This window comes from Cryptotermes secundus, unplaced genomic scaffold (assembly GCF_002891405.2).
Source record: "Cryptotermes secundus unplaced genomic scaffold, Csec_1.0 scaffold371, whole genome shotgun sequence".
Lineage (NCBI taxonomy): Eukaryota > Metazoa > Arthropoda > Insecta > Blattodea > Kalotermitidae > Cryptotermes > Cryptotermes secundus.
The window spans coordinates 43,005-56,672 of NW_019741978.1; the positions used below are offsets into that span (position 1 = coordinate 43,005).

General features: G+C 38.3%; 1 protein-coding gene across 1 annotated transcript; it reads left to right on the forward strand.

Moving 5' to 3' along the window:
• Positions 1–6,603: 6,603 nt before the first annotated feature.
• LOC111872896 (eukaryotic translation initiation factor eIF1) lies at positions 6,604–11,949 on the forward strand. The gene is made up of 3 exons (XM_023867157.2): positions 6,604–6,779; positions 9,678–9,835; positions 10,823–11,949. The coding sequence occupies exons 1-3, from the start codon at positions 6,752–6,754 to the stop codon at positions 10,967–10,969; spliced, it is 333 nt and encodes a 110-aa protein (XP_023722925.1). The 5' UTR covers positions 6,604–6,751; the 3' UTR covers positions 10,970–11,949.
• The last annotated feature ends 1,719 nt before the right edge of the window (positions 11,950–13,668 follow it).

Consider the following 13,668-nt stretch of genomic DNA (forward strand, 5'->3'; position numbering starts at 1 on the left):
CTAGTTATGCATGTCTCAGTTTCAATTTCCATGCTGATGCATTGCGACTGATAATAGCATAATATGTAGAAACGGATGGATTATTTAATGTTCACCATTATTCCATACCTAATGAAGGCAAAGTATCCAGGAAGTGCCCAGTGAAAGAGGTGTCTTCAGTAATGAATAACTATGGCTGTTTCAGCTATGTGGTGCCTCTTCTTGGCATTGCTTTGTTTTGTAATACCATATATTAATTATTTATGATGGTTAAAGTACTTAGTTGCACTATAAAATTGATCACGTCAGTAGATTGTTTCGTTGAACTGACCTCAAAGGCGGAAATTAAACTGGTAAATGTGATGGGCATGTAACACAGTCTCTCAATAACTTCCATACATTTGCCAATATTTCAGCATTTGACGAGGCCAGATAAACATTTTTTTGAGTTTATAAGAATATCCAATTTAAAATCAGCTCCTTTCCAGTCTCACATTAGTGTATTGCCATATCAGATGCTAAATATATAGGGAAGGGGCACACTGTAGCGTAGTGGTTGAGGCACTATGCTACAAGCCGGAAGGTTGTGGGTTGAAGTCCAAATGAGGTCATTGGATTTTAATCCTTTCAGTCGCACTATGGCCCTGGGTTCTACTCGGCCTCTAACAGAAATGAGTACCAGTTATTAATTAAATAATTTTCCTGGGGAGTAGAAGAGGCCGGCACGTAAAGCTGGCAACCTTACCGCTATCTTTGAGCTGATTGTCTAGATAATGTGGGACCCTCAACGTCTCACAACCGTATGGGCCTTCACGGCCTCTTCCAGGGATAGCTTTACTTTTTTTTTTAATATTTAGGGAAAGGGAGCAGGTGATTAGTTCTTCCCAGAACTTTTTGTTCAGAATAAGGAAAACAGGCTAAAAATGGGTATAGCATAATGGCCAGATGCTTTCTTATTCCTTCCAGAGTCCATACGAAATAAGTTTCGCCAGTATGGCTATCCAAACTCAGTTACCAGCACCCCCATAATTGTTGGTTTGTACTGATTTCAAATCCACGAATTGGCAAGCCATTCTCAGTTCATTTAATTACCAGTCAGTACTGGTCAAAGGAAATCTTATAATGGAAGTCCCTTCCTCTACTGACAGTAAAATGAGAATTTCTTCAGGCTGATATAAGTAGCTGGTTACCATAGTCTGTTTGGCAGACTGATTTCATGATACAGGACCTTTTTTGAACAGCTGACAGTCTTTTAGCTGCTGAAGAAATATCCTGCTTTTCAGAACCTGAGGGCTCAGTTTTACATGATTAGCTTTATCCAGTTCACATCTTCGTGCACCAAACCAACCAGGAGACTTTGAGCTTGTAGCCAAATGAGTCATGATGTTCAGTGGAAGGTGAGCAGGGAATGCTCAACAAATATTATTTCCAGGTTGGGTAATGCCCAGGTTGGATACCATTGATAATAAATTACATTTGGTATAATGAAATCCAATAATTGTCACCAAGAAATATCATCTCATACAGAAATGTGAGTGTGAGGAAAATAATTCCAGGATATTTTTTTCTAGAAATAAATTATTCATTAAATATACTATGTAGAGTAATTGAGATGAGGCAGTGCAACAGTGAAGAATTTTCAGCATTTAATTTTTTGAGGATGCAGTGTGGAGACAAAATGATTTCACATCACTTCTTTGTGTCGATCCTTAACTCAGTAAGCATTCCGTATGGTTTTAAATTATATTATCGTGAAGTGAAAACTATATTATTTGTATCTGTTTATCCATCAACAGATGATGTTATGGTCTAGAACCCAGTACATGTATGCAGCCATGACTTAGTACTGTAAAAAAGAATAAAAGTAAGAAGTAAAGCTATCCCTGTACCAGGCCATGAAGGCCAATATGGTTGTGAGACGAGGGTCCCACATTATCTAGACAATCGGCTCAAAGATGGCGGTAAGGTTGTCAGCCTTATGCGCCGGCTGCGCTTTGCTCCCCAGGAAAATTATTTAATTAATTCCTGGTACTCATTTCTGTTAGAGGCTGAGTCAACCCCAGGGCCATAGTGCGGCTGGAAGGATTAGGTTAATTGAAAAAAACCCAATGACCTCATTGGGACTTGAACCTGCGACCTTCCGGCTTGTAGCATAGTGCCTCAACCAACTACGCTACCTCATGCCCCTGACTTAGTACTGTATCTTATAAAATATGCGACATCTTGGGCAAGTGAAACTGGTTGATACGCCAGAGATCTTTTTTTGCCTTTTCCTCCAGTTTGTATCTCATAAATGGTTAGAAGGAAATGAAGATGACAGGAATAATTTTTACCAAGCTGCTGAAGAAAATACTTGTTACATTCCAAATTTTATTTTCAAGGTGCTTATTAAGAAAATCCATGAGCAAATTTTGCCTTTGAAATGATTAGCCTGAGAGAAAGGTGGTAGAAAACGAACGTGTTAATTCATATTGATGTTGACCCACTGTTTTAACCACATGGAATTGTTATATTTCAGGAGACATTACATTTTCAGTGGTGCATGCTACCTACATGGTGGAGGCAGCATGTATCTAAGAAACAGCTACACCTTGCACTTCATGTAGTGCGTATACTCAAGAGCAGGCTCATATGGTATTCAGGGAATTTATCAAATACATGTGCTATTTCATCATATAAGCTATCCTTCAAGTATACTTGATGTCTCATCCACGATATGTATGTAATGGCCGTCTTGTAGTGCACTCAATTTCATATGTCACTTCTTACTACATGTTTCGGCAACATAGTGCCATCTTCAGGTTCATTATTTACGTTAAGCTATTACATTGTTTGCCATCTTGTGTCTTTCATAAAATTATTTAGAAAGTACATTATTTGTCAACTATAATAAAATTTGTATATGCTACAACTTGTTAAGATTATTCATCTATATGTCTTAATTCAAACTTGCGTATAGTATGGTTCCTGCACTATGGGAGTCATTTCTGTGTGTCTTGTGTCTGTGATGTGTCCTTCCTTTTTTATGAACCAAGGAGATGCTTTATCGCCACTCCTCTTCAACTTTGCTTTAGAATATGCCATTAGGAAGGTCCAGGGAAACCAGGTGGGACTGAAATTAAATGGACACATCAGCTGTTGGTCTACGACGATGATGTGAATCTACTGGGTGATAATGTAGATACCATAAAGAGAAACAAACTTTAATTGACGCAAGTAAAGAGGTTGGTCTAGAAGTAAACAATGAGAAAACTAAGTACAGTAGAACTTGGTTATAACGTCAACAAAGGGACCTAAAAATAGTGTCGTTATAAACGAATGTCGTTGTAACCGAAATGGGCACTTCCGCAGTAGCCTTATGTTAGTCACGTAAAAATCTACCAAAAACCGAGTTAAAATGTTACATTTTTTTAGTGAAATACGTAGTTAAGTACAGACTAACGTAACATTAACGTGGAATTGCCCAAATGTGTAATATCAAAGATGTATTACAGCGCTTTTCACTGACAATACACACAATATTTCACGAATCACTTTAACTTTCCCTTCAATGCTTAAAACTTTCCTTTTCATTGCCATGTTTTCGCTACTGCACTTCTCTGGGTTTAGGCAGGAACACTATAGGGTAAGTAGACAATGTGAGGTCCTGTTAGNAAAACAGTTGCTTTATGAGGAATTAGTTCGTACCATTGAATATTATACGCAATAGACAAGGTGTCGCAGAAACCGATGTTGCTATAACCAAGTTTTACTGTATATTTTTCATTTTGTTTCATTTCATGCATCCTGTTCTATTACAATATACAACCTCTTTATTACAACTGTCACAGGACAACAAATATCAAGATCAGTGCCTAGTTTCGGCTATCAATAGCCATCGTCAGGCAAATACGTGGTTAAAATATTTACACCACTGAATTGAAGTACCAATTTGTCCGTGGGAACACAACGAAATTACAAAACAAACGACTGATTCGATGATATAAAACATCAATCTAAGAATTTTATTCTTGTTTTATACTATAACTTCTGATTTATTGTATTTTTATGTCAAGTGTTTTGTATAGTTACTTGTATTGTATCCAATTTTACTAGTACTGCAGTTCAGTGGTGTATATATGTTAACCGTGTATTTGCCTGATGATGGTTATTGATAGCCGAAACATGTAGCAGAGCCAAAACTAGGCACTGATCTTGATATTTGTTGTGTTGTGACGGTTGTAATAAAGAGGTTGTAACTAAGTATATGTTACTGTCTCATCACCAAAATGGAGGACAAAATCTTGACATAAAGATAGGAAACAGATGTTTTGAAAATGTGGCACAGTTCAGATATTTGGGAACAACAATAACAGATTGGAACCTGATTCAGGAGGAAATCAAGAGACAATTGAACTCAGGTAATGCTTGCTACCATTCAGTCCAGAACCTTTTGTCTTCTAGTCTGTTGTCCAAAAACATAACAATTAGAATATACAAAACTATAATTTTGCCTGTGGTTCTGTATGTGTGTGAAACTTGGTCTCTGACATTAAGGGAGGAACATAGACTGAGGGTGTTTGAGAACAAGGTGTTGAAAATATTTGGACCGAAGAGAGATGAAGGGACAGGAGGTTGGAGAAAACTGCATAATGAGGAACTTCATAATGTAACTGTCCAGTTTATGGGAAGGTCAGTTGATGTTTGTGTATGGTTAGGGTTTTGTGAAATTCCTCACTTTCGCCTCACAATTTGGAATTTTCCCCCTTGAGACATGCAGCAAGTGGCTTGGGTCAAGCTTGAAGCCAGCTGCCCTTTCGTAAACCAGTCAATTTAATGAGTAAAACAAGGCCGAGTCCTTTAGAAATTCTAAACTTGACAGGGGAAGTCATAAATTTAGCAGCGTCGTTTCCTGCTANCGCCCTGTGGTAACTATTAAGTGTGCGTCCCCAGAACAGTAAGTAAGCCTACATCCACGAATCTGTGAAGTGTACCCCTACGGTGCTGTTTTATTTAATTAGTGCAAATTTAATAAAGACTCCATACAGTTAATTGGTGTTGTGGTGATTTCCCTACGCCTAAAGCCCCACTAATCACCCAAGTCGTGGCCAATCAACACGCCCTGAAAGGAATCGAATTGCTCTACCGGAGCTAGCAGAACCGAAGAAAAACGGTTACAATAACTTGTACTCTTCTCCAAGTATAATTAGAATGATCAAGTCAAGGAGGATGAGGTGGGCAGGTCATGTAGCAAGAATGGGAGAGATGAGGAATGCGTATAGGATATTGGTGGGAAAGCCAGAAGGAAAGAGCCACAGGGAAGACCAAGGCGTAGGTGGGTGGACAATATTAGAATGGATCTTAGAGAGACAGGATGGGATGGTGTGGATTGGATAGATCTGGCTCAGGATAGGGGCCAGTGGAGGGCTCTTGTGAACACAGTAATGAACCTTTGGGTTCCATAAAATGCTGGAAAATTCATGAGTAGCTGCAGAATTCGTGGCTCCTCCAGAAGGGCTCAGCTGCATGAGGAAGTAAGTAAGTAAGTAAGCTGTCCTTCATATCATCAGTTTTATCCTCTTTTGGGTCGTGAACATTCAGAACAATGATATCACACCAGTGACTTCTTTGTATGTATGACTTCCTATCACTAACTTTACAAAAAATCTGTATGTACTTCATGATTTTCAGTCCCTTTTCCATATAAAAATGTATATTCGCCTGCTGATTCGGTGCCACCTCTGTCCCATCTGACCTCCTATATTCCCACTAAATCTAACTTATATTTTGCTTTTCTCTTCACAGCTCTCATGAGCGAACCTGCCCTATTCAGATTCCTGACATTCCATGTACCAAATCTTACATCAATTTTCCTTAGCTTGGGTCATTTAATCAGAGAATTTGTCCAAGTCTGAGGATTTTTTGTGACAATCCATAACAAGCTTATTTTTTGCAACAAGAAGTTGTTAGCCCTACACCCAACTCCTCAGCTGGAGCATCACCCCTTGTTGGCTGTCTGAGGCTGCTTATTCATTACATTCACAGCTACCTTCCACATCTGGAGGCTGTCACCTTCATCCACAATCTGTGGATGCACCATGCCATGGTGACAAGGAACCCACTTAACATGGCTTGTACCCTTCAGCCTGTATAATTAGAATGATCAAGTCAAGGAGGATGAGATGACCAGGGCATATAGCATGAATGTGGGTGAAGAGGAACGCATATAGTATTTTGGTTGGAAAGCCAGAAGGATAGAGACCACTAGAAAGGCCATGACGTAGGCGGGTGGACAATATTAATATTAAATATTAAAAGGGACGGGATAGGATGCACTGGTGTGCTGTGGACTGGATTGATCTGGCTCAAGACAGCGACCAGTGGAGGGCTTATGTGAGAGCTGTAATGAAGCTTCGTGTTTCCTAACATGTTAGTAAATTTCTTAGTAGCTGCACATATGGCGGCTTCACAAGAAGGGCTCAACCCCATGAAGTTGGCCAATTCCCTGATACATCTACAATATACCATTTGATCACATTTTTTGTCTTCGGGCTATTTAAAATATTTTGACCTAGATGGCAATAGCCGACAATAGCGTTGTTCTGAAACTATGACGTCATCGGGTACGTCATTCACGGGGTAACGTAGGCAACGTACGTTTCCGTTCAGCAGATTAGAGGAGGGGTTTTGTAGTGAAAATTGTGCTGTGATTATTTATCTCTTGTGAGAAGATCATCTGTAATTTTTGCAGTTTGCAGGTGTATACTGAAAGGTGACATATCTTATTTGTCGTATGTCCATCCAGAATCTGAACACATTCGGTGAGTTTATTTTAATTTAATGTAATGTGCAGTAGTGATTGTTGGTTGATCCCAACAAAATGGCAGCTGAGTTGTTTTTGGGTGTGTGTAAAGTTACGTGTATTTGCGACCTTTCCTGTCTGTAAAGTAAGAAGGTAAAATAAATTGTATTTATAAAAGGCCAAAAATACCGAATCACAGTTCCAAAACATTTTACTACTAATCTGGATTACTGCGCGCCAGAAGGAATTGTGCAATTCTAATAAGGCCGTTGCCCTAATTTTTTAATCATGATGAATATGCATTATATTTTTCATTGTGGATTGCATGTTGAAAGCACCAGGATGTACAAAGAAATTAAGTACTGCTGATTAAACGATAAAAGTATTACATGTTACGAATTTGGTTCCAAGGACGCTGCTGGTTTTGCGTCTTAACAAAGTAGCCATTATGGTCGTCATGGTGACTTCCTGTCTCTTGAAAGTACCTTGCACTTTACGATTGTTCGACCGTATGTTTATAATCTTACACCCATCTGCAGTAGATTATATTGGCTTGTTATAAATCGATATAAAATAGAAATTAATTGTCGCCTTTGAAAGCTTGTTTGGTAGTTAAACTAAGCCTCCTTTTCCTGTTGTTAGTACTTTATAATAGGGTCAGGCCAGGTCTGTACCATTTGCTGATGTACCAGAGTAGAGCGGGAACATTTGTGAACGATTAAGGCATATAATAGCAATTAAGTTTCCCTTTCGCGTAATGGTTATGCGCTAAAGACAGAATCAGAACCAACTTCCGCATTCTTCTCATCTCTTGCCCTCGTAGGACCTCCAGCTGCACTCATACATGAAGGGTTACCAGCACTCTTACTTCACATTTGGGTTCAAGTAACCATAAAATTATATGAAGTCATCAACAATTCCACTTGGATATGTAGGAAATTATTAACCAAATTTAAACTTCAGCGTTAACCTAACCTAACACAAATCCTCACATATCATGTACTCATATGAGTTAATGTGCCACTTACCTAATTTCTTCATGAACTTCACTTTTTCCTAGGTTTATATACCATTATCTGTTGTATTGATGGTATTTTGTTTTTCATTATTCCATGTTTTCTCCAGGAAGTAATTTTGCATACATTTGGTGATTGATTGAGTGTTCTTTTAAAGTATCATAGTATAACTTATGAGCTAACAGTTCTGATAAGTTTATTTTTAATGCCATTGATGTTTTCTTACTGACTTTGCTCTTCATCCATCTTTACTTCCATATGTCATACACATAGTCTTGGTAAAGATCCTGGTATGGTTTTTTTTTTACCGTGAAGGTTGGAACACCTGATTTATTTCTTCAGTGACTCAGTTGCTTCTTGTAATATGCCTTGGTCTTTATAAGATATACATATAATGCATCTCAGATAATGAAGATACTAAATTTGCTTGTTCCATCCTAAGTGATTTGATGTTCTGCATAAGTGTAGGCTAACCCTTAGTACAGGGCGATACCTGATCGATATACCAGTCTTGTGGTACAAACTTTTGTCAGTGCTGCTATGAAGTTTGTATAGACCAGAAAATGGGATATGATTAACATCTGAAACTTGACACATGGGTTGAGTGAGGGTGCAGTTAGGTTTGTTCTGTTTTTGTTAGGTTACTGTTGCAGTTTAAGTTTTAGTATGGCAGAAGTTTGTGTATGTCCACTGTAATCATGGTGCATCTTTTTAGACATGAAGTATGTTGGAGAATGAAATTTTCTCTTACCTGCCCCATGTATCGTGTGTAGCGTTAGTGTGAGATTCTGTTTTTCTTTAGATAGACCTGTCTCTGTCTTTTTGATAGACCAGTATTGTTAATGGATATGATAAAATACAAAAAAAAAACATTCCAACAGCAACATTAGTTTGGTGTTCATTCAGTCTTTTTTTTGGTGGGATCAGTTCAGTGCCTTTCAGATCTGTGACCTCTGCTTGAAGATTTATTGCCTGAGAAGCAGTCATATAATCAGATGATCATCTGCTTAATGTCCTTTCAGATGTCATTTTCTTTCATCATCTCTTCAGTGGTTAGTTTACCTTTCCATTTCCTTTGTTATTCCAACCCAGTTGCTCTATGCTTGCAGGATTCATCGTTGAGCACTGCATTTCACTCATAGAAATTTTAATCTCTTAATTTAAAGAGCACAGTAGACATTTCAGATCTGTTTGAGCTGACTATAGTAAACCAGTTATGGTTATTGCAAACCAGGAGTGACATTACATTTAGCAAGCTGGTGTTCTGTAATTAAAAAGAAATTAATCCTTTCTTAAAATGGAAATTACGTGGTAAAACTTAAATGAGAGATTGCAAGACTACTGGAAAAGCAGTTGTAGTAGGAATGGAAAAGAAAAAAAACATCTTCCTGAGGAGGTCTCACTAATGAGTATTATCATAACAGTCTTCTAACATGTGGCACCATGTGCTATGGGATAGATAGGTATTGGCAGTTCAGAGGGATCTGCTGCCTCTATTTTCATTGTATCTGCCATGCAGATTAAGGCAGCAGGTTTGCCCACATATTTATTCCCACCACTGATTTATTTACTAGAAGTGCACTCTTCTGTTAAAATTAGTGACTACCTTACAGTTGTCGACATTGTTGACACACACGTGCCATGCAACGGACATTAGGTTAGCCTGTACAAGTTAAGCTTTAAATTAATCTAACAATACAAGTAAACATAACACAAACACAGAAATGTGATTTAAGTGGCATATGAGCGTAAAGTTGCAGAGGTAAGTGCTTAAAATCATCGGAGCTGGATATATTCACTCACAACATACAGATGAACTTGTTTCTGGTCTCACAGAATTGCTACTGTTTACTGCTTTATACAAGTGAATGACTGTATTCAGTGTTCGTTTTTCTTTTCAGACCCCTTTGCTGATGCAATCAAGGGTTCAGATGATGATGTCCAGGACGGTCTCGTGCATATAAGAATTCAGCAACGCAATGGTCGGAAGACTTTAACTACTGTACAGGGTCTATCATCTGAGTATGACTTGAAGAAGATTGTCCGAGCATGTAAAAAGGTTAGAATGACGTTTTCAGTGATTTTCATACATTAGAGCCTGGTTTTCTGATTTGCACACATTAGAGCCTGGTTTTCTTTTCTCTGGGTTCCCAGGTGTCGGAGTTGTGCAATAAAAAGTTTCTCTGGTAAAGTCTTTCTGTCAGTCTGTCATTGAAGACTACCAGAGATAACACATCTTGAACTTTTGAAAACACCCTTACAGTGAAGTGACAGTGTAATGAAGCCATTTCAGAAAGTACCCTTAATTTACTTACCGCTAAGCTTGTAACCGGGGTGTTTTTTTTTTTTTTTTCTTTTTCTTTTTTTGTAATGTGCTGTACCAGAAATGCTCTAGATTGTATTTGGTAGGATCTCTGCTGGGATACCAGCTGTCAGGACAATTTTTGTTGTTTTCCTCTGCAGCAGAGGTATTTGCCATGATACGCCTCAGGTTGTGACTGCTCCCAAACACTTTCATTTTTATTATTTACCAATCCTCCCATTGAAAACTATGTAGGCTGAGATACTGACAGCATCATAAACTAAACAAGAAGAAACATTGCATAGGGTTGGATGTTCTCACATCAGTGGTTATGAAGAGTTCTGTTTTATGGAATATAACAGCGTGGTCCGTTCAAGTCACCTGACATTTCACAGGAATGTTCCCTCCACAACACCAGTTGACTTTCAACAGACTACATGGCATTATATCCCAGAAGATAGTACTCTTCGACAAAAACATGTTATAATTTTATGTATTATCAGATTCAGCCGTAGAATGCAGTGACTTCTTGTAACTTATGTGGGTTGTGTTAGGGCTAATAACTATATAAAATCTGATGTTAGTAACAGGTTGCTGGGAGATGGGTAGATAGAATGGCGATGTTAGGTCCTATGATTGTAATTGAAACCTAAACTAAGAAACAGTTACATGAGGGAATAGTGGTAGGAGTGCCTGGATATGTTTTCCTGTAAACTAATGTAGTTTGTATTGTGTTGGTTTTAGGAGTTTGCCTGCAATGGCACTGTGATTGAACATCCCGAGTACGGTGAAGTGCTCCAGCTCCAGGGTGACCAGAGGGAAAACATCTGCCAGTGGTTAACCAAGGCCGGCCTCGCAAAGCCTGAACAACTAAAAGTTCATGGTTTTTAAAGAAAACCTCTCACAAATGATCCTCCCATTACACTAAATTATTGCAACCAAGGAGTCTGAAAGGTGTTATTTGTATCTGTTGTGGGACACTTGACGTCTGTTATTGTTGAATTTGGGCACGTCGGCACTACTGTTCTGTCTGTATCTTTTTTTTTTTTAAGCACGCAATAATCTTAGCTCCCTTAACCTGTTACGCTCTTTAGATTCCGGACAAGTCTCTTGTCCAACAGTTAGAAGCAATGTGCGTGCTTTGTGTGAGATAGCATGTATCTGAGGGCTGTTGATGATTTTAGAGAAATTTACCAGCCCCTTAGGAGGAAAAAGTGTTAACAGTGGATTTTTTTATTATTATTTAATGGGGGAGGGGTGTTGTATGCAGTTTTGTAATCACAAGAACTATTTTTGTAAGGGGAAACCTTTTTGAACCTGGCTGTTTGTTAGTTTTTGGTTTATTTTGAGGCCTTCTGACATCTTACACTACATTTAGTTTTGAGTATGGTTATTCACTTGGCATAACAGCACTGCATACTGATGATTCAAATCTCCAACCTCTCCAGTTTGATATTTCGTGCCTTTTGGGGGGATCATGCAGATATGAGTTGCAGTTCAGATAATGCTTCAGTATGACTGTTAAGCGTCCCTAAAATTTGGAATTTTCTTTCCTGAATTTATTTGTCATTCTGTTTAATATGTGGTTAACTATGTTTTTAAAACTAGTTTGTTAACTTATGTTCTAAGCTTCCTTGATTTTGGTGTTTAAAGAATTGTAATAATAAGCTGAATAGAGTGGTTGAAGTGTATAATAGTTCAGTTGTTCAGCTGAAACTTAATCAGCACATGTGACTTTAATACTCCATCCCAAATTTTAATTATTTTCTAAACTTCATTAATTTGGTGTTCAATGAAATGAAATAGTAGGCTGAATAGAGTGGTTCAAATGTATAATGGTTCAGTTGTTCAAATAAAAGTTAATCAGCACATATGACTTTAATATTCTATCCCAGTGTTTCTCAACCTTTGTCAGACCACGGCCCGGTAAATTCTTTTTTCTGTAAGACGGCGTGGTACCGAGCTGCAGCCCATCACTTGAGAAACACTGCACTATCCCAAGTCCTTTTGCAGAGTTTTGTGTGTTGATGGAGCAGCATGCAGAATGTGGATTGTGCACTCAAGCAGTGCATTGCTGTAGTCGTGCAGACATGTATGCAAGAAAGGGCAAATACTGTATTCTATATTTATTTAAAGATTAGTTCCTGCAAACAGTTTTAATTTAGTCATTGTCAGCATCTTAAAAATGTATTTTTCTCTGGGATTTGTTACACTGGAAATTTAAATTTAAGTATTTGAGGGCATGTAGGTTAAGCAATGGTGACAAGTCACATGGGTTAAGGGGGGTTGTGGTTTGTTACGCAACCATTTGTGTGAAATGAAGGCTATTATGAAAATTCATTGGACAGTCAGAATTTGAGCCAATCATAATTCTACCTTATTGTGCTTCTAGTGTCTGAAAGGGGCTTCAGATGACACTATGTAATTGACGACAAGGCATAAAGAGTAAATCCATTGTATTCTTATGCTAAGTATTATTGCTACGATCTATTCGTAAACTTGGTGGTGTAGAGGTAAGGTGCTGAAGCTCATGGCACAGGTGTCCACTGTCTCACCGCAGACAAAATGCAAACATTATAGGTCTGATTACTGTAGACTGCCTATGGTTCAGATTTCATGTCAAACTTCAGCTCTTTTTGTTATCAGAAGGTGTAAATGGGAATCTCTTTGGAGTTCTCTGTTCTTGCAAGGATGGCTCACGCTAAGTACATTTCACTTGATGTCTAATGACAAAAAAGGTGTTGAAAAAGACATTGAAGTATGTGTTGAGTGATATAAGCGTGTAAATCAGAACAGTGAGAGGCGGTTGACTGGCTGGTTGGTTGTGTGCTGCAGCCTGGAAGGAAAATAAACCCAGTTTTGGAGCTTGCTAGCAGAGAAACTTTCATGATCAGAGGGTTTTCATAGGGTTAAAAGCATTTGAATTTTGGAAGTATCTAAGATAGACTTCAGTGAAGAATGACCCTGAAGTGTGAATTTGGAACATAGAAAATGTTGGTTAATTACTGAGCATCATGGAGCAGTACATGTAATAAATATTAACTCTTTGACTGGCGCGAAGGGTATTTAAATCCCACCCCTGTCCTGGCAGGCCATTTAAACCTTATGTCGCTAAGATGCATGTGCTTGCTTTTTTCTAAACAACTTCAACAAAAATTGGTTTTTAAAAATGAAATTTTCAGGAACTATTAAAAAGACAATATTTTATGCAATAAATGTCTTTCCATACCTTTTTAGTAGTTTTTCTTCGTGTGATAAACATTGAAACATGAAAGTTTGCAGAGAGCCACACCACAGCTTGCACACATGATACTTGTTTCTTTTCTAATCTTGTGCTTAGCACACACTCGACACTTTCTCATGGCACCATTCTTCTTATTGTTACTGGGAGGAACATGGACCATTTTGTGAACTTTCAGGCCACCCTCTAGACGATTTTCTGGGTCTTTCACTGGTGGTCTTTTCAAGGTCGCGTGCGGAGGCGTGACTGCACTCGAGTCTGACGCATTAGTTTCGTCATTCACTTCATTCCTTGACTGTTCTCCCTCTCCACACTGTTTGTTTGGTTCTGTCATTTTTTCTACACAGTT